The following is a 21,687-nucleotide window of genomic DNA, read 5'->3' on the forward strand; positions in this document are numbered from 1 at the left end:
TCTTGGTGCCATTCTTTGTGAGTCCTTCTTTCTTAGAAAAGTCCTGCTTTAATTTGCCTGAGGCTGAGCATGCGTATACAAAACCAGTAATCCCACCACTTGAGAGGTGGAGACAGGAGGATTGTAAGTAGTCAATCCTAGTCAATCATTAAAGAGCTAACAAGGAGTGCTGCTGGAGCTATACCTCAGGATAGCTAGGTGGTGGAACACTTGTCTGGTACTTGTGAGCCCCTGGGTTAAGTCTCCACGCCCCCCACCCACCCACCCAGAGGCAAAAATCTCAAGTGAATGAACAGCCCACACATTATAGAACAGACAGAAGGGTTGATAAATGAGAACAAACTGAGCCTATTATCAGGGGGCAGAGTCAGCACCAGACATGAGCACCTGACTGGGAGTGAAGAAAGGGGACTCTGGGTGCCTAAGGAGTTGTGGTCCTAGGGCAGGGTGGGGTGGGGGGGCAGTGGGGAGGGGGCACAAAGAGCAGGTGTCCTACACTGCTGGATAGGGGTTTGTTTGGCTATTGGTAGCTGGTCCTGATTTGGAACAGAAACAAAAAGCAGGAAAGCAGGTAAAGTATGGTGGGAGGCCATGTCCACGAATCTCTACCTTCTGTGCAGAGGGCGGGGCAGGAAGTGGAGTGGAATAGAGTTACTGCTCAGAGACTTGAAGCCAAGTACCCTTGGCTAACCTGTAACCCTCTACTTCAAGGCTGACATCTGCTCGGAAACTGCAGTTTGGCTGCTCTCGCTGCACAGAGGAGCAAGTGGACCTGAGGCAAGGAGGTAGGGCCACTGGGAACTCAGCAGTTCCAAAAACTACCTTTCTACTCCCAGGAATAACTCGGATTAGTCTGTCCTGTGGTACCTGGCAAGAAACAGGAGAAAGATAGTCTAGTTTCTGGGTCTACCCAGCGATTGCAATCATCCCTCTTTCCCCTCAAAACAGAATGAAAAGTTCATTGTAAAATGGCTTCTTCTGAGACGGTGCACACCCTGGAAAACTCCTGCTTTGGACAATATGAAATAACTTAGAGTGGGGTGTAGCCTGATCTCAACAGCCCTCCGTGCCCAACAGAGCACATCTTCCCATTAAACAGTGCCTTTCTAGGCCCTGACACCACTCTTCCATCTGTCTCCGTGGACCTCATGACTCCCAGGCCCTTATGTAAGTGGAGTCCAACAACTAGCTGATTTATTTAACACGGTGCGCTCAGGGCTTTCCTGTGCAGTAGTCTTTTATGAACAGTGGTGATCTGTGACCCTTTTATACTGGGCTTCTCATGGGCAATAGCAGAGTGCTCTTGGGCTGTGTGAGGTATATCCTGTCCAACTTAGAAACAGGACCTTGTCAGAACTTAAAGGGAAGGTTGCGGCTTAAAAACAAAAATCGCTTCCTGGTTTCAAACACAAGAAGAACACGGCAAGTTTGAAATTCAAAAGCGTTCAGGTTGTGGTTCAATTGATGACATATGAAGCCTATTTAGCTATATGGAAAGAACACTGGCTGAGTTTGTACAATAGCTGTCTGCTCCTTTGACTGGGACAGTGCTATGTGCCCTTGAGTTCCTGGTGGCAAGGGGCATCTAGGACCTTTGACTTGCTGTGAAGGAAACAAGAGTAGATTCTTTCCACCCTTAGCAATCGGTCCCATTCCTGCGGCTGGCACAGTCAACCACAGGCAGTGACTGGGAAAAGGAGAAGAAGGAGGCCAGTGGTCAGCATGGGGAACTCAGGGTGTCTCCCATTACCAACGAGAAGTACAATTGGTCTTGAGTTGGAAAACTAAATAAAAGCCAGGAGAGCTGAGGCCAGAGAATTGGCTCAGCAGCTAGCAGCACTTACTGCTTTTCTAGAGAACCCAGTTGAGTTCCCAGCATCCACATGGTGGCTCACAATCACTTATATCTCTAGTTTCAGGCATGTATGTGGTGCAGGCAAAACAAATACATCTATAAAAATAAAAATAAACAAAAATTTAAAAACAAAGACACAGAGGCAGAGATCTGATGGAAGATCCGCACTCTAGAACAGACAGTGGAAATCTGTGGTTGGCTCCCCGAGGACGCCTCAAACTGTGGCTCTATGTTTTGTTGCCGTTGCTTATTTGTATGTATTTGTATGTGTGTGTATTTTCATGTGTGTGCATGCCTTGTCTGTATCTTCTGCTGCATTGAAATAGATTCACTCATTAGCCTAGCTCTTATCAATTTGGCTTGTCTGGCTAGCCAGAAGGCGCCAAAGATCCTCCTCAATGCTGGTATGCCTACCACTACACCTGGCTTTATTTTTATTTAAATTTTTTATTTTAAATGTATACATATATTTATGGGTGTGGGTGTTTTAAATTGCATGTATGTATGTGTACCATGTGTACGCCTATTGCCTGCAGAGGCCAGAGTGGGCATGGAGTCCCCTGGAACTGAAATTACAGACAGTTGTGAGCCATCATGTGGGTGCTGAGAACTGAACTCATGTCTTCTGAAAGAGCAGCAAGTGCTCTTAACTGCTGAGCCAGCCATATCTCCAGCACTCTCTTTTTATTATGTTTTATTTATTTGTGTGCATAAATATGGACGAGGAGCTTGTATGGCGATCTGAGGACAACCTGTGGGAACTGGTTCTCTCCTCCTACCACGTGGGTCCTGGGGATCCAACTCGGGTCATCAGGCTTGTAGGCAAGATGTGCTGAGCTATCTATTACACGCTGAGCCATCTAACCAGCCCACGCCTGGCCTTTTTCCCATGAACTCTGGGAGTTAACTTGGGTCCTCGTGATTGCAAGGCAAGCACTTTACTGACAGAGCTATCTTCTTAGCCTCACAGCACTGCTGTCTTTTCAAAATGTTTTATTTTTGATTGTGTATGTGTGACTGCATCTGTGGATATGTTTATATGTGTACAGGTATCCAAGAGGCCCAGAAGAATTGCCTGACCTGGATGCTGAGAACCGAACTTGGGTCCTCTGCAAAAGTAGCAAGCACTCTTTACTGCTGAGCTTTCTCTCCAGCCCCACAGGGCTGGTTTCACATAACAGGCTGGACTTGTATATTTTGTTTCTCAGGACCTAAGATTGTTTCTTGTGGGGACATGAAACATTGTAGAAACATTGTGGTCAGTGGTTACTCTGTGAACCCTAACAAGATAAAACCAACAGATTATGAAGAAAGGGCTCTCTTTCACACTGCCTGATGGCAACCATCTCAGAAGCCTCTGCTAAGACCACCAGCTTGCCTAGCATATCCTACAAACTTGGGACACAGTGCTGAAACATGGAGGAAGGTTGTTAATCACGTAGTCAAAGATGTAGTTCCAAGCCACAGTGGTGGCACAATTTCTGAGTTCAAGGCCAGCCTAGTCTACAGAGTGAGTTCCAAGAGAGCCAGCGCTACACAGAGAAACCCTGTCTTGAAAAATCAAAAGAAGAAAAAAAAATAGGAGGGCACTAGGGAGCACAAACCTGAGTTGATCCCTGTAACCCATATGGTGGAAGAAGAGAACTGACTTCACAAAAACTATCCTTTGACTTTCACATACGCACTCAATTAAAAAATAAATGAAATAAATTTCCATGCCCTTGAACGTCCAGGAACATACCAGTAGTTTACTAGAACACATCCATCCCTAGTGTAGTGCTGTCCATTCCTAATAAATGCCAATGTTTTTTGGAGTTTTTGAGTTTTTGTTTTTGTTTTGTTGCAGCCATGGCTGTTCTGGAACTCCCTACGTAGACTATGTAGACCAGGTTAGCCTCAAAGAAATCTGCCTCTGCCTCTTGAGGGCTAGGATTAAAAGTCTGTGCCTCCTTGTCCAGTCCAGTACTTTTGATAAGGGATCTACAACAAAAAAATAATAAAACCACAGGATGTAAGAGCCACAGCTGTGCCGGGCGGTGGTGGCGCACACCTTTAATCCCAGCACTTGGGAGGCAGAGGCAGGCGGATTTCTGAGTTCGAGGCCAGCTTGGTCTACAAAGTGAGTTCCAGGACAGCCAGGGCTATACAGAGAAACCCTGTCTCGAAAAACCAAAAAAAAAAAAAAAAAAAAAAAAAGAGCCACAGCTGTGAGATTCAACAATGGAAGGGACCCTCCTCCAGAGTTTCTGGAAAGAACCAGTCCTGTTGATTCCTTGATTGCTTGTGGGCTTTTGGCTCCAGAGAATAAATGCCTATTGTTTCAAGCAAAAAATAAAAATAAAAATAATAAATTTAAGTGTTTCGCCGGGCGTGGTGGTGCACGCCTTTAATCCCAACACTCGGGAGGCAGAGGCAGGCGGATTTCTGAGTTCGAGGCCAGCCTGGTCTACAAAGTGAGCTCCAGGACAGCCAGGGCTACACAGAGAAACCCTGTCTCGAAAAAAAAAAACAAAACAAACAAACAAAAAAAAAACAAAAAAAAATTTAAGTGTTTCTTGGGGTCCAACATAAACATACTTAGCAACCTCATATCAAAAGAGAAATTTGGCCGGGCAGTGGTGGCGCACGCCTTTAATCCCAGAATTTGGGAGGCAGAGGCAGGTGGATTTCTGAGTTCGAGGCCAGCCTGGTCTACAGAGTGAGTTCCAGGACACAGCCAAGGCTATACAGAGAAACCCTGTCTCGAAAAAACAAAAACAAAAACAAAAGAGAGAGAGAGAGAGAGAGAGAGAGAGAGAGAGAGAGAGAGAGAGAGAGAGAGAGAGAGAAACCTGAAGCTTGTCATGGTGGTACATGCCTCTCATCCTAGCACTCAGGAGGGAGAGGCTGAATTTGAGGCCAGCCTGGTCTACATAGAGAGTCCCATGATAGCCAGGACTACATAGAGAGACTCTGTCTCAATGGCCACTCCCAAAGAGAGAACCCTGAAATAAATGATCATGGCAGAGTTTATTGGAACAAAAAGTGACTTGGGGCTGGGTAGCACGCAGAGCCATGAAAGCTGATGGCTAGGCAGCAAGCAGTGCAATGCTCACAAAACAACAAAAGAAAACAAAACAGGGCACCTAACCTGCTGGGCTTTGGGGGGGGGGGCATTTCAAACTTCTGTTGCACACAAAACAAAGTGTTCAGTCCTTGTAGTAAGCCCTTTTTTCCACTGGCTCTTTATCTTTTTTCCCCCTTCTTTCTCCTTCATCTCCTCCCCCCACCCCTTTTCTTTTTTTGTCTTCCTCTTTCTCTTTTAGTGCAGATCAAAATAGGACTAAGCCTTCAGGCTGTAATGCTCTCTCCCAAAACCAATGAACCAGACTCTCGAATGAAATGTTCCAGTGCAGTGAGCTGTGGTTATTTTATACCTGTAACTCCATCGTTATGGAACCCAAAACTCAAAGGACCCATGTGTCCTGCTGCTGTGTTGAGGACACTCTTTGCTGAGATTCGCTGACTGGCTGACTTCATTCTCAGGGAGGTACTTGGTGGCCAGATATCTTTATCTTACGATATCGTTTGGACAAACAAGTCACACAGCAGGTGCTCAGTAAAAATGCCAAGCTTGGTGGCATGGAACAGAGCTCTGGAGGAAACTAGAACTCCTATGCCTCCCCAGTCCTGCTCTGGCCTTCCAGTGTCTCCAGTCTCTTCCCGTCCCCAGTTTAGGAATCAAAGAGGGAGGAGAGCCCAAGATGCCCCCGGACCAGCCTAACAGGTGCTGAGGGAATTCCTACCTCTGTCCTGAGCCTTGGGCTATAGGTTCCCTCTCCTCCTGATGCTCCAGTGTCTGCCATCCTGTAGTCCCAACACTCCATCAGGGCCAATACAGAACTAACAGCAAGATGGAGGTGCTAGCTAGAGACCATATCTGAGCTTCATAACCTCAGCTTCTCTGCCAGCAGGGTTTCTTACTGTGCCTCCAAGAAGTCTGGAAGTAACACACATAGAGACACACATAGACTCTCTCTGTGTCTTTGTCTCTGACTCTCTCTGTCTTTCTCTGTCTCTGTCTCTGTCTCTCTCTCTCTGTCTCTCTCTCTCTCGTTCTCGCTCTCTCCCTAAAAAACAAGCAGAAAAACTGTATGGCAAGCATCTCCAACTCCACCACTTAGGAAGTGGCAGTAGGATCTCTGTGATCTCCAGACCAGCCAGAGCTGCATAGCGAGACTCTGACTCAAAACAAACAAACAACAGACAAGGGGCTGGAGAGACCGCTCAGCGGTTAAGAGCACTGACTGCTCTTCCAGAGGTCCTGAGTTCAATTCCCAGCAACCACATGGTGGCTCACAACCACCCGTAATGGGCTCCTATGTCCTTTTCTGGTGTGTCTGATGCGTGCTCTATCTGAGTACACCTGCATGCCAGAAGAGGGCATCAGATCCCAGTATAGCCAGTTGTGAGCTACCATGTGGTTGCTGGGAATTGAACTCAGGACCCCTGAGCCATCTCTCCAGCCCCGATTCCTAGTTCTTATACATCTACTTTCTTCCTCAGTCCCTTTCTCTCTTTGGTAATATGTCTCACTAGTGGGGGCAGGGCAGCAACACCAAAAACATACATGTTCACTCTTGGCTAAATTCAAGGTTTTCAGTGTAGGCCTTGTCAGCCATGTTTCTGATCTGGACAGATAGAAAACGGTGTGTCCACTGTCACACTGTCACACAGAACTGCCTGTTGTTCCTGCTCATTCTCCCCAGCCCAGCAAGGCAATCGCTGGGTTTTCTCTTTTTCTGTTTCTGTAGTTCAACTTTTTCCGGAAGGTTCTAGCTGGAACCACAGTCTGTGGCTTTTCAGAATGGTTTCTTTCATTTGGGTTAAGGATCCCCTGTGTCTCTTCCTGATTTGTTAGCTCACTTCCTTTATTTTATTTAATTTATTTATTTTGATTTTTTGAGACAGGGTTTCTCTGTGTAGCCCTGGCTGTCCTGGAACTCACTCTGTAGACCAGGCTGGCCTCAAACTCACAGAGAACTACTTGCCTCTGCCTCCCCAGTGCTGGGATTAAAGGCGAGCGCCACCACCTCCAGGCCCACAGTGGGTTTCTTTAAGTGGGTTCTAGGGATGGAGCGCCGGACCTTCATGCTTCTACAGCAAACACTTTACTGATTAGGCCGTCTCTAGCTTGACCCTGGGCTTTCAACATCCCCTCCTCCCATTGAAGCAAATTCCAAATGGATAGACTCTCCGTGAAAGACAAAGCCAGGAAAGAGGCCAAACATTAAGGAGTGTAACATCGGAAGAGTACCCTCTCTCTCAGTTTTTGCAGGTGCTGAGGGCTTCCCAGCGCCTGGGTCATGGTCCCTGTCTCTTAGTGTTCTTATTTTGGTGTGCCTTAAACACTGACGGAGACGCTGCGGATGGCCTCGGTTTCCTTTGTTTCTAAGAACAGTGTCTATTCATCTCAAGAAGCAGCTAAAGGGCTTGGCCTGGGCCAAGTCTGACTCCGTGTCTGGCATAAGCGGTGACGTGCAGAGGGAAGGTCACGGGATAGCCTGGCAGAGTCCGAGTGCAGGATGCGGGACTTTGGGATATGTCTCTTCCTTTTCCCTGCCCCTGTCACATCCAGCCGCTGTAACGTGAGGCAGTGGCTCTGCCCTCATGCAACGAAACAAAGTGCCTTCCTCTCTGTCCTCCCTTCACCTCTGAATCTTCAGAGTCACCTTAAAAGTATTCCAAGCTGGGTTATCACAGGCATTTGTGAGAGATGGTTGTACCAGAGCCTATGTGAGTTTGCAAAGAGTGGTGTGCTTGTGGGACAAGCCAGAGAACGTCTTTCCTATCTCCCCGATGATGTGAGCAGAATGAAATAATTTCCCCTCAATATAATCTAACAGAAAATATGCTAATACACCCAATATGACTACTTGTGGTTTTTTTAAAAAAAAAGATTTATTTATTTTATGTATATGAATACACTGTAGTTATTTTCAGACACACCAGAAGAGGGCATCTCTGCTTCAGTTCTTGCCTCCAGGGTCCTGCTTGAGATCCTGCCCAAGCTTTCCTCAGTGATGGACTGTAATGTGTAATGTTATCCAAATAAAGAGAATGTGTGTTCACATAGTCTAAGTTGGCCTCATCTCATGCCTTTGCTTCCAGTGCTGGGTATACAGTCATGCACCATCTAGCCATGTTTATGTGTGGGAATCAAACTTTGTGTGTCCTATGTGCTAGGCAATCAGTCTGAGAAACAGACCCAGGCCTTATGCACATTATTTTTTTTCTGTAACCCCAAAGCTTCTCATAAAAATAATTATTTATGGGGGCTGGAGAGACAGCTCAGAGTTTAAGAGCACTTCCGGAGGTCCTGAGTTCAATTCCCAGCAACCTCATGATGGTTCATAGCCAACTACAATGAGGTCTGGTGCCCTTTTCTGGCCTGCAAGTATATACACAGGAAGAACACTATACACAATAAACAAGTCTTAAAAAAAAAAAAAAGAGGACTGGAAAGATGGCCCAGTAGTTAAGAGCACTGATTGTTCCTCCAGAGGTCCTGAATTCAAATCCCAACAATCATATGATGGCTCACAACCATCTGTAATGAGATCTGACGCCCTCTTCTGGTGTGTCTGAAGTCAGTTACAGTGTACTTACATATAATAATAAATCTTTGGGCCAGAGTGAGCAGGACCGGAGTGAGCAGAGGTCCTGAGTTTAATTCCCAGCAACTACATGATGGCTCACCACCACTTAGTTATTTGTATGTATGTGAGTTCACCTATAGTGTACTCACATACATTAAATAAATAAATAGTTTTAAAAAAGAATAGAAAAACAAAAAAAATTACAAAAAAATTAATTGTTTTAAAAAGCTATTTTATGCCGGGCAGTGGTGACACATGCCTTTAATCCCAGCACTTGGGACGCAGAGACAGGTGGATTTCTGAGTTTGAGGCCAGCCTAGTCTACAGAGTGAGTTCCAGGACAGCCAGGGCTACACGGAAAAACCCTATCTCAAAAAACCAAAACCAGGGGGCTGGTGAGATGGCTCAGTGGGTAAGAGCACCCGACTGCTCTTCCAAAGGTCCAGAGTTCAAATCCCAGCAACCACATGGTGGCTAACAACCATCTGTAATGAGATCTGGCGCCCTCTTCTGGAGTGTCTGAAGACAGCTACAGTGTACTCACATATAATAAATAAATCTTTAAAAAAAAAAAAAAAAAAAAAAAAAAAAACCAAAACCAAAACAAATAAAAAGCTATTTTATAAGAGACAGTACTGAGGAGGGAAGGGGCTATTTTGCTGTATGCCCAGGACAAGGCTTACTCCGTAAAACCCTGACAGGTCCAACGTGAGATGTCTGTCACGGTGTGGACGCTGCTGCTGTTGCTGCTGCTGCTGCTCTGGGCTGTACCCACATTCCAGGATAAGAACACAAGGGTTTCAGCCTACAAGGTGAGCTCAGTCCATGCCCTCCCATGCATGTCTATTCTGGAGGCAGGGTGGGGAATCCAGGACCTAGATAGAGCAGAGGCGACAGGAGCCTGGAGCATCTGGGTAGGCCCAGTGGGGAAGGATGTGAGAACATATACGGTGAGTGGTACAGTCATAACGGTATCTGAGGGTCTGTATCTCACGGCTGCACCCAATCTTCATGCAGCCCCATCTCAGTGAAGTCCTAAAAGACACAGAAGATTGGGAGGATGCTCCAGTAGGCAGAAGCAAGGACTCTCCTAGGGTCTCCCTGACTCCTTTCTGTGCAGTGTCATATCCCTGGTTGCCTTTGGGCACACCCCAAATCACCCAATGCTGTGTCCTGTTGATCTGTGATTCCCTTCTCCCAGCTGACCTTCTGAGCACCTGGCCTAGGACAGACACTTTTTTTTTCTCTTTTCATTTTCTGTTTTGGCTTTTTCGAGGCAGAGTTTCTCTGTGTAGTCCTGGCTGTCCTGGAACTCACTCTGTAGCCCAGGCTAATCTCCAACTCAGAGAACCACCTGCCTCTGCCTCCCAAGTGTTGGAATTAAAAGGGTGCACCTCCATGGTCAAGCTTACATGCTCTCTTCCACTCTCCCCTCTCCTTGTCTTCCCCTTTTCCCAGGTTAGACAACACTCTTCAACCTTGAGTTGAGGGGAGGTCAATACTCCGGGAAGTCCCAGAGTGGGTGAAGCCAATATCTAAATGGAGAAGCCCCCTGGGAACTGGGTCTGCTGCTGCCTTAAAGCAGGTGAACAAAATCTGGGTGTTTCAGGGGATCGGAGAGATGTGTCGAAACAATTCTGAGTGTCAGAGCGACTGCTGTGTCACCAACAGCTTGAACCCACAGAAATTCTGCACTGCCCAGACCGTGTTTTTGGAGTGTGTGCCCTGGAGGAAGGTGACTGGAGCCCAGGGCAACATCTAGGGAGGGAAAGAAACCGGCAGGGGACACCTTCTAGCCCCACTTCTACCTGCTCTTGGATGAGCTAGAGGAAATGGGCCCCTGGGGAGGGAGAGAGAAGGGAGTTCTCAGGGGTGGTAGAGGGACAGGGAGTCCCTGGCAGCAGAGAGCGCTGTTCCCCTGTTCCCTCACAGCCAAATGGGTTCCTCTGTGAAGAAAACACAGAATGTCACAGCAACTGTTGCATCAGGACTAGCAGCAACCCAGACAGGTACTGCTCATCAAAGACCATCTTCATGCAGTGTATATCTTGGCGCAAGGTGAGTACAGAACCATGGACCCATGGGGCAAGGTCCCTGGTGAGAGGAGGGGAAAGAAAGACTTTCACTGGGGCTAGATGATATCTGACCATCTCTCTCCAGCCCGAAGGAGCCATATGCCAAAACCACCTTGAATGCTGGAACCTGTGCTGCCTCCCACTGAGCGAGAACAGCCCTTCTTCCTACTGCACAAAGCGCACCGGGCTCCTGGCTCTCTGCCTGCCAGCCGTGAGTAGCCCACCCTAACCTTTACCTACTGAAGCTGCCTTAGGGGTGGGGTGAGGGTTATGTGTGAAACCAAATCCCACCAACAGAGGGCACAGTGGCTCCCTGTAGTTAGAGTCCATTTGTCTCCATGGAGCTGACTTGGGGGAGGGGGTTCCTGGACCAGGCACTGAGCCCTCTGGGTATGAAAGTATAGGACACAATGGTAAAGGCCTGTTGATCTCACTTGGAGGGGCCAGAAACCGGCAAGTCAGGAAGCTGGTGTTGAAACTAATAGGAGCTGGAGCAAAACTAGTCTTCAAGCCTATAAGAGTGTGTGTCTATATCTGTACATGTATGTTATATGTACATATTATATGTACATGTCTGTTCTGTCTTTCTCAGTCTCTGTCTCTGTCTCTCTCTCATAGCTCTGTCTCTGTTTCTCTCTGACTGTGTGTGTGGGGTATGCATGTGTGGATGGTCTGTGTGTGTGTGTGTGTGTGTGTGTGTGTGTGTGTGTGTGTGTGGCGTGTCTGTGTCTGTGGTGTCTACCAAGTAAAGGTACCATTACAACTACCAGGCAGAAAGGGTCTCCTAGATTCTCTCCTTCCCACCTCCTTTACTTTCTACTGGCCCTTAGTGGATCCAGAGGACAAAACGTCACAAAACAAGGGCTATAGAGAACAGGGGCTTGTGGGAGTGAGCAGCCTAATTGTGTGCATGGCCTATGTACGCCATGGAGGCTGTGTGCTGTTCAGTACATAGTTTGTTGTTAGACAAACTATGGTGTTCAGGGGGGTCTATAGCTCATAAGGTTAAGAATATGGCCCCTGTCAGGAGAGCCCAACCTATTGGGTGTCCTTTAGCTTGGTGACTACTTTAGACATCCTGACACACCTCAGGGAACAGTGTCTGGGCCCTGGACAATGGTGCTGTGGTTAATGCTTAGAATGAAGCTCATATGATTCTCTCTCTCTCTCTCATCTTTGCTGTCTTGTAGTGAATGAACATGATCTTGTGCGACACAGAACCAAAACTGGACTTCAGAGAGCGGAAAGTGCTTTGCTCACATCCAGACTGTTCCCTTATTTGGGTTCTGAAAATCTGTAGGAATTAGAGCTATCTGTTGCTTGTTGTTAATGTGAATTCCTTGAGTCCCACACATGAAGCATCTGGGGGGAAAAATCACAGGATTGCTGCTGAGTTACTGCACGTAAATAAAAAACTACTGGTTTACAAGAACCTTGTCCAGTCCATGTTTTTCAATAACAAAAGTATGGAAATCTTTGGAAACCCCGAAGACACATTTGGATCTGCTCAGCTCCACTGCGATCACCAGAAGGGTTTGAGATGTTGGTGCCTCTCTTTAAGAAAAAGATTCAAAGCTGGGCGTGGTGGCCCATGCCTTTAATCCCAGCACTCGAGAGGCAGAGGCAGGCGGATTTCTGAGTTCGAGGCCAGCCTGGTCTACAAAGTGAGTTCCAGGACAGCCAGGGCTACACAGAGAAACCCTGTCTCAAAAAACCAAAAAAGAAAGGGGGGGGGGAAGATTCAAGGACAGAATGGCCTGCGCAGGGCTGTAAGTTCAAACTTCAGTGCCACAGAAGAAGATAACATTTGGTTAATTAACTTAATATGGAAGTATTTATTACACCAACTCTATACAAGTTATAAATGTATAAGTTCAAAATTATAATATGCAATTTTTAATAATTGCTAACTTTCCTAGGACATTTTATTTCCAACTTTTTGGCTTCATCATCATCTTTAACTATACTTACAAGATAGCATTTAGGGGCCAACAAAGATGGCTCAGTGAGCAAAGGTGTTTTTTGCCAAGGCTGATAACCTGAATTCTAGGATCCAGAGGCTGTGCAGCGGGTTCGTCTGATGCTATTTGTACTTATGTTAATATTTGTTCCTCAAGAAGGGTTGCCCTAGAGTTCCAGGACATCCAGGGCTATACAGAGAAACCCTGTCTCAAAAAAACAAGAAAAGAAGAAGAAAGAAGAAGAAGAAGAAGAAGAAGAAGAAGAAGAAGAAGAAGAAGAAGAAGGAGGAGGAGGAGGAGGAGGAGGAGGAGGAGGAGGAGGAGGAGGAGGAAGAGGGGGGGACAGGGAGAGGGAGAGGGAGAGGGAGAGGGGGAGGGAGAGGGGGAGGGAGAGGGAGAGGGGGGAGGGAGAGGGAGAGGGAGAGGGAGTGTTGCCCTTGAAAAGCAAGTACTCAGGTGGTGCCTTGTGAACCTTCTCCCATTTTTTTTCGGAGGCAGGGTTTCTCTGTGTAGCCCTGGCTGTCCTAGAATCCATTCTGTAGACCTGGCTGGCCTCAAACTCAGAAATCCGCCTGCCTCTGCCTCCCAAATGCTGGGATTAAAGGCAGGCATCACCAATGCCCAGCAGATTTATTTATTATATATAAGCACACTGTAGCTGTCTTAAGACACACCAGAAGAGAGTATCGGATCTTATTACAGATGGTTGTGAGCCACCATGTGGTTGCTAGGAATTGAATTCAGGACCTTCTGAAGAGCAGTCAGTGCTCTTAACCGCTGAGCCATCTCTCCAGCACCCCCACCCCTTTTAAAAGCAATATTACAGGGATGCACAATGAAAATCATGAACGGAGACTGAAAAAAGACACGGGAGTAAAGCAAGAAGGAGCCCTGAGCCACGGGCTCTAGTGTCTTCTTTAGAAATTACCTCTAATGAATGGGAGCCAGCACAAGACTCTGTGCTGTTCCAAAGACAGCCACCAGATGGCGATATGGCCTTGGCATGAAAGAGCCTGGGCAGGAGCTGGTACCTGGCTCAGAGAAAAATAAAACAGGCAGAAGTGGAGTAGCCACACAGTCTTGAACCTCTAAAGTCAGAGATCAGGATGAAGGTTGGCTCAGGAGGTGATTCCCGGGACCGTTGAGGCAGAAGCTTGGTCTATGGAAGGGAAAAACCAGTGCAATGTTTCAAGATGCAGCAGGCTGGGTAATGCTGGTCCCCGGAGAGCCCGTCCAGGGCAATTACACCTCAGAAGTGCTTTATGGCTTTAATAATATGGTGGTGGAAAATGGCGGGAGGCTGCTGCTCAGCGCATGTTTTATTCATGTCAGGAAAGACTGACTGATGTCTACAATTAGCATCAGAGACCACAGCATAACAGGGCCACTGTGCGGTTACAAGAACCCAAACTGCCAGGCAGGTTCCAAGAAAGCAATGCTGGTGGCAAAACTCCTTCAGGAAGAGGAGACTTGGTCTTGGAGGCAACCAGGGGTTCCTCTCGCTAGACATCTAGAGCATCACATAACGTGAAGGTGGAACTGAGGACAGCCAGGGCTACACAGAGAAACCCTGTCTCGGAAAAAAAAAAAAATCTCAGCTGGGAATGGTGGTGCCCAAATTCCAGTACTCCAGAGGCAGAGGCAGGCAGCTCTCTGTGAGTTCAAGACCAGTCTAGAGAGTTTGTTCCAGACAGCCAGACCAGGGCTGCTACACAGAGAAACCCTGTCTTGAGAAACCAAAGCAAACAAAACCAAACAAATCTCTCACAGGCAGGCCCAGTCATTTGAGTTTTAATGGATTCCTCATGTGGTCAAGTTGACAACCAAGAAGAACTGTCACAAGTCCTCATGGTTGTGCAAGCAATCAAGTGGGGCTGCAGCTGCTTTTCTTTTCTCTCATTAGAAGACATCTCAGGGGCTGGAGAAATGACTCAGTGGTTAAGAGCACTGACTGCTCTTCTGGAGGTCATGAGTTCAAATCCCAGCAACCACGTGGTGGCTCACAACCACCCTGTAATGAGATCTGTGTCTTCTGGTGTCTGAAGACAGCTACTATGTAATTTACGTATAATAAGTGAGGACAGACCCCCTGGCAGCAATGAATTACAGAAACAGTGAAGAGGAACCTGTGAGTTCATCAGCTACAAGGAGGCAGAGAACCTTTGAGGTAAGAGTTGCCGAAAGGCAGACTTTCCTCAAAGCCTTGATCACCTCTTGTGTGTGTGTGTGTGTGTGTGTGTGTGTGTAGAGCCCCATTGCACTGGCTCCCATTCATTAGAAGTAATTTCTAAAGAAGACACCAGAACCAGTGGCTCTCGGGGCTCCTTCTTGCTTTACTCCTGTGTCTTTTTCAGTCTCCGTTCATGGTTTTCATTATGGATCCCTGTGGTGATCTTGTTTTTTAAAAGGGGTGGGGGGAGGGGGACTGGAGAGCTGGCTCAGCAGTTAAGAACACTGACTGCTCTTTTGGGGGTCCCAGATTCAAATCCTAGCAACCACTTGGGGACTTTTTACAGTTGGAGCACAGATGGGGTCTTCCAAACTTGACTCACATCATTCCCGGAGTGAAGATGAGTGTTGTTTGTGTGTCACTTTATGCAGCAGCAGCTGCAGCAGCTGCAGCTGTATTGAGAAAGCTCATGCCTCCACCTCTCAGAGAGTAGGCTTCGCTGTAGTCTTGGATAAGACCATCATCCTCGAAGCTAACACTCCACTCCAGAAAGGAGTGTCCACCTGAAGGCCAGCGCCACACTAATGAGGTGTCAGCGCCAGACAATCACCCTTTTGGACCTGGAATGAGCTTGGAGCCACTCCCTCCCTTGCTCAGGGCTTGAGGCACTGTGTTCCTTGGCTGTCAGTTCAGTACGCATCTACATGATCCCCTTAGACACATGGATGGTCTTAGCCAGAGGATACCCTCCACCTGCTGTCCACCCCTCATAGTGAGCTCTGTGGCCCTGGCAGTCCTGTGGCATTTGAACAGGGCTCTATGAGCAGCCCCCAATTCCACCCCAGTCAGGGCTCTGGCAGAAAGATGTAAAAACAAAGTCAAAAAAAAAAAAAAAAAAGCCGGGTGTGGTGGCGCATGCCTTTAATCCCAGCACTCGGGAAGCAGAGGCAGGCGAATTTCTGAGTTTGAGGCCAGCCTGGTCTACAAAGTGAGTTCCAGACAGCTAGAGCTATATAGAGAAACCCTGTCTCGAAAAACCAAAAAAAAAAAAAAAAAAAAAAAAAAAAAAAAAAAGGCAGGTGGCAGGTGTCACTGGCTGACCTTGAACATGAACATGCTATGTATGCTTTCATAGAAATCCACTTTCCTCTGCCTTTGCTGGGGTTAAAGGTATATGTGATCATACCTGGACAACAAAGTATATTCTTTTTTTAAAATAAAGATTTATTTATTATATGTAAGTACACTGTAGCTGTCTTCAGACACCTCAGAAGAGGGCATCAGTTCTCATTACAAATGGCTGTGAGCTACCATTTGGATTTGAACTCAGGACCTCTGGAAGAGCAGTCGGTGCTCTTAACCACTGAGCCATCTCTCTGGCCCACAAAGTATATACTGGATGCCCAGGTTTTGGAGTCACTCTGATGGATGCAGATGAGGAAGGCAGATGAATCTCTGTGAGTCAGAGGCAAGCCTGGTCTATATATCAAGTTTCAGGACAGCCTGGTCTACATAGAGAGGCCCAGTCTAGTCCAGGCTACCCTGGGAGGAGGTAGGTGTCAGAAAGACCAATCTGCCTCATGGTTTTCTGGGGATGCAGGGGAATGTTCCCCCTCTGCCACCCACTCACTCCAAAGCATCACTGAGCTCACAATGCCCTTCATTCTGAGGCTTGGGTAGCCACTTGGTTGTAGCTCACAGATAGTCATCAACAGAGCTGCTGTGACTATTTTCAAAAGACCTCCAACATCTGACATTTCCTCACAGGAGGGGACAAAGAGGATCGCCAACCTTCACTTAAAAAAAAAAAATGCCGTTCCTCTTGCATATAATTCTGCCCTAGTTGAACACAGTCTTGTGTTAGGGACGATGGAGGTAGCAGAGCTGGGGAGCAACAAGAGAATTTTATCTATGGGGCTCTAAGTTGTCTTTTGGGTTCTCATTCGCGTTGGGTTGATATTTTTCTGGTGATGCCGCTGCTTTTTAGGGTCACCCATGTTCTGTAAGTTAGCCCAATCAACTCATTGATTTCCCAAGCTCCACTCCGGTGGACTACTGCTGTGGTTTGTCACTGGTGTTCTGTCGCCCAGCCCTGTCACTCGGTGAGGTGACCTGATCCAAGCAAGACTCAGCAAGAGATACACTAAATCAGATGTACAGCAGGGTCCTGAACTTCATCTGTGTGAGCAAAGGTGGAAGGGGATCATTGGCCAACTCCTATCTCAGGCATTCTAAGTTTTCATTTACTGTATAAAGGGTTAGCCTGATTTTGTGCCATGCTAAAGACAGTGGGGATCAAAACCAACCCCGTGTGGTAACATGTTCCTATGAGCTCCAAACCCCACCCACAAGAAGCGGGAACTCTAAGGGTGGGTCCCATGCAGAAAACCTGATAGATTCTGGTAACATGGGCTGCTGTGTCCAGGATGGTTAGGGTCACGTGTTACCCAGGGCCAACCTATAAGGTCAGTGGAGTTCCATACAGACAGGGAGGGGGTTGTTGCAGCAGAAGTGCCACAAAAGCACAGCTCCTAGGGAGGCAGAGGAAGGAGACAAGCAGCAAGGACTGATGCCAGCCACACACTGTCTCAGGATGTCCTTGAAGCCCAGAGCCTCATACCCCAGGGAGGGATGCAGGCAGTGAAGTACTTGCCTCAAAGCCAAACAACACACTGGACCACATTTCATCCAAATCAAGGTTGTATTTATCTCTCTGTGTCGACTGACACGAAGACAGACTGTTTAAAATAACCAGGGTCCACTGCGGAAACCGGGCTGGAACGGACCGGAGTATAAGACGGGGTGCTGAGTGGTGACTCAGCATAAATGTGCTGGTTGAGAACCAAAAAGGACAAGCTGACAACACACCACACACACAACACACGGGAAAGCTGGAGAGGGCAGGAATGCAAAACCAAAACCAAAGGAGGGATGAGAGGCTTAGCGACCGGGAGGGCAACGCCCAGATGCTGGGCGTTGGGAGGAAAAAAACTGCATCTCCTGGTAACCAACCTTTAGACTCTTGAACGTCTAAGATTCTGCCTGGCCTGCGCAAATTCTGAGAACACTGCAGGAAGACTAGCGCACGGGTGCAGGTTGGTCCTTGTGACTAGAGCCAGCCAGTCCTGAAGCCCACTGTGAGTCTAAGCAAACATCCACAAGTGTGGCTCTCCGGAAGGCCCAAGCACCTTGGTAGGAAGCTCAGAGCCCGTCTCCCCCTGAATATCCCGCTCTGCCTCCCAGCCTTGCATAGTTAAAGGATAGTTGTTGCAGTTAAACTGTTGAGTGTGTTCACAACTGACAGCTGGGTGGGTTTTTGTGACCACGAACACAAATCACCAGAGGGGTTTCTAGAAGCTTGTTATAGACTGTCCGGGTTAAGAATTTAATAAGCTTTATAATTATATCAGCAGAGTATTTACACTTTTTTCCTAAAAAACAAACCAAGGAGATAGTCTCACAACTATGCAGAATAGAATAAGGCAGGAAACCCAAAGTTTTGTACATTATTATTAATTACTATTTTAATATATATCTGTAACGTCGGTTCCAAGTACCAAGGGAAGGCCAGAGCCGGGCCTGAGTTCGGAGCCTCACAGTGCGCTGGACAGAAAGACCATTTCTTTCCATAAATAAGACAAACCCTGGGGCTCAAATGGGATCTGAGAAGTTAAACTTCAAATCCCAACTAAAAAAACAAAAACAAATTTTTTTTTTCTTTAAAATGTCGTTAGAGCACAAAATTAAGAAAAATACAAAACCATTAAAAATGCTTTTGTCACTTGTGAGGGGGGAAAAGATACAAAGCTAAATTTTTCCCAGTGACCTAATCGCAAGCTCGGAAAACGAAGTCACCCCCAGAAAAGCGAAAAGTCCTCGACTATGTAGGCTGCAGCGTGGCGCTGCTCCGGGGCTCAGGGGAACTGTGCTCAGGTCCCAAGAATTTAAGTGAGCCAGCTCGCTACGCCGGGACTACCGCGCCTCCACCTCGGGAGGGTTGCACGCGGGCGAGTAGTCCCGTGCCTCCCCAGGCCCCAGCGTCGTCCTGGGATGCGCGGGCGGCGTGGGGACCCCGCTCGCAGTCACCAGTGGAGGAGGCGCACCAAGCGCGGCGGCGGCCGGCGGGGTGCGTGCCAGGAGCGCTCCGTGCAGCGCCGCAGGAGCCAGGCGTGGGTAGTGCATGGCCGGCAGCAACGCGGCGGCGTCGGAATCGGGCACGCGCGCGCGCTCCAGCTCCTCCCGGCGCACCTCCTGTAGGCGCTCCGGGCTGTAGTCGTGAGGCTCGCGGTCTCGGTAGGCGCGCTCCGAGAGCTCGAAGGGAGAAGGTCCCGCAGCGGGCGGCGGGGCTGGGAAGGAGCGGCGCGGTAGTTCCAGGCCCCGGTAGGTGTCGCGCGGCGGATCCCACACGAAGCCTGATGTGCCCAGGCCCATATGTGTAGCTGTGGAGTGCACGCTGACGCCCGTGAGGTCCGGTGTCTCGTCCTCCCTGCGTTCCTCCTTGACCTTCACGTCGCCCTGGGGCCGATCAGGCGTCTGCTTCCCGGACTCCCGACCCAGTAGGCTTGCCAGGCGTAGGCAGTCGCCCAGGGCTGCCTTGCAGTAGGGCGACGGAGGTCGCGCAGCCAGTTTGGCGCCATCCTCTTTGCTAGGTGAGTGGCTCTCCTTGACCCGAGTCTCAGCCTCACGCTCGGTGAGAACCCCAGGGCGGCTCAGCTCACCGGAGCCCCGCTGTAGGAGGCTGCTGATGGGGTGGCCCACTGGTGCTACAGGCGAACCGTGGCTCAGCAGGCGCGTCTTCTCTAGGAGGTCCCTAGGGACAACAGGATAGAGCCATTACCTACAGCAGCTACAGCTGCTAGAAAGCCGTTTGTCAAGTTTCTATGACCTCAAGCTTCCTGCTGTGTGGAGCTTCTCTGTATCCTGGCCTGGTAAGGTGTTAGAAGTACCCCAGCCGAGAGCACACAGCAGACAACAGGAAGCTCTTAACATCTTTCCCTGGTTATTGGCTCGGTTCTTTATACAGCTCTGGGTAGCTGGCTGCAGCCGGACAAACTTAGGGGAGTTCTCCCACATGGGGTGCGGGTGGGGGAAAGCAAGGCAGCATTACTGCCCCAACCCTGGAATTCTCTGCTCAAGACTTAAGCAGGCACTAAGTGTATGCAGCTGGTTTGTGTTGATTTAACCACAGATGGATGGCTGCTTTAAGCAACAGCCTAAAATCGCAGGCCTGTAATCCAGCCTGTGAGAGGCTGAGACAGGACTCACAGGTTCAAGACCCATTATAACGTTCAAGGCTAGCCTGGGCAACTTGCCCTGGGGCACTTGAGGGTCTGGTGGCAGGGATCTACTGCCACCCCTGGGCCAGGAGAGGAACTCACCCTTTTGTGGTAGGGTCCCCAGCTGTGCAAACTCTTTTCTCACATCTGCTCACAGCAAGGGGGAGTCTGTCACGGGGGTGGGGGGTGGGGGGGGGCGCAGGACAATGCCCTCAGAGAGCACCCTAAGGAGGGTTGTGCCTGCTGCAGGACCTGCATGGATCAGACCAGCTTTTGTCTCCTGTGGACCTTCCACCCCACATGTCCTCAGTGCTTACAGTGGGCTGTAGCACATGTGTTGGCCTGAGGCCACCCTAGCTGGATACTGGTGACCTCCACCTCATACACTGATCCACACATCTGCTTGCTTTTTACCCAGCAAGCTCCTCCCAACCAATGTCTGCTATTGGGAGAAGCAGTCCATGGGGGTGGCCCTTACCCAAGTAGGGCTCCCAGATCAGACCAGAGTCACCTCAGTGAGACAGAGTCCACCTGCCACTGGGTGTCGTGGCAAATACCTTTAGTCTCAGCACTACAGAGGCTGAGGCAGAAGGATCTCTGTGAGTTCAAGGCTCACCTGGTCTACATAGCAAGTTCCAGGATAGCCAGGGCTACAGTCTCCCTGTCTATGGTGTCTCTCCTATCTCTGAAAGAATTCAGTCATTCCCACAAACTATCCCGTCCTCTGTGCAGGAGAGGAGACATGTGACACCTACAGGGGCACTGCCTAGGGTTTACTGGACTGGAGGGTATCAATGTCTCGGGCAACTCCTAGGGATGTCACCCAAGCAGGCTTTTGACCCTGGCCTGCCTGCTGAAGCCATATTGATTTCAGTAGCTTATACCTTGCTCAAATATGACTGAAGTGCACCCCCAAATCTTGTATTTGGGACATCTGTGGAGGAAGAAGGAACCCTCAAGCACTAGGTCCACCCTTCCACCTGGATTCCTGCCCCCCCCCCCCAATCTACTATTATTTAAGCCAGGGAACTCTTTACTTTTGTGGTCCTAGGAACTGATGCCACAACCAGGCAAGTACATCCGCTGGGCCACAGCCCCAATCCGAGGAGGATTTGAGGTCCTGCACCCCCTTCTTCTCACCCCGTCTCCATCTCCCTACCTTTTCTGACACCTATCTCACCCAGAGTGCGGCTGCTTACCTGGCTTACTACGTGAACCCTCCAGAGGGCTTTGTCCTCAGCAGTGCAAACCTCGTTCTGAGGTTTTATTGGTGTGCCCCGTAAATTCAGTTTGAAGGCTTCTTGGTCTATCCTCCATTCCTCCCTCTCACTAACTACGGACCTCTAGAGCAGAGGCCTTTGCCATTCCCCACACCAATGCACGCAGTGCCCACATACTAAGGTAAGATCTGGGTTCAGTTTACAGCATCCTCAACCGACAACTCAGGTTCTCTCAGCTCTCCTGCCTTTGGCTTTGCCTGCTAGGTCACTGAGATGAACAGGGGATCCCTGGTCCAACCCCCCCAGTCACTTTCTGGTTGTAGCTGACCAGAAAAGAGCTTCATACTTCCCTTGCCTAAAATGGATGCAAGACTTCCATCCCTACATACTTTTGACTTGCCTTAAAATAAATCTGAAGATATTAGTAAGCCTGTTGACTACACAAATTAGATAATACTTTTGGCTTTCAAAGTCTCACAGGCTCAGAACACT

At 48.6% G+C, this 21,687-nt stretch overlaps 2 protein-coding genes across 9 annotated transcripts in view; one reads left to right on the forward strand and one right to left on the reverse strand.

Moving 5' to 3' along the window:
• The first annotated feature begins 9,206 nt into the window (after positions 1 to 9,206).
• On the forward strand, positions 9,207 to 10,797 carry Lrcol1 (leucine rich colipase like 1). Its single transcript, XM_021163898.2, has 4 exons — positions 9,207 to 9,305; positions 10,103 to 10,228; positions 10,426 to 10,551; positions 10,654 to 10,797. Exons 1-4 carry the CDS (start codon positions 9,207 to 9,209, stop codon positions 10,795 to 10,797), a joined length of 495 nt encoding a protein of 164 aa, XP_021019557.2.
• A 6,584-nt stretch (positions 10,798 to 17,381) lies between these two features.
• The window catches only part of Fbrsl1 (fibrosin like 1), an 89,879-nt gene continuing 85,573 nt past the window's right edge, over positions 17,382 to 21,687 (reverse strand). For all 8 annotated transcript variants that reach the window (XM_085837022.1, XM_085837021.1, XM_085837020.1 and 5 more), the window contains one exon: positions 17,382 to 19,509. In XM_085837022.1, the coding sequence (XP_085693148.1) occupies positions 18,672 to 19,509 (838 nt within the window). In that variant the 3' untranslated portion in view covers positions 17,382 to 18,671. The remainder of the gene's footprint in view (positions 19,510 to 21,687) is intronic.

Source organism: Mus caroli, unplaced genomic scaffold, assembly GCF_978045245.1.
Source record: "Mus caroli unplaced genomic scaffold, Mus_caroli_1 scaffold_4, whole genome shotgun sequence".
NCBI lineage: Eukaryota > Metazoa > Chordata > Mammalia > Rodentia > Muridae > Mus > Mus caroli.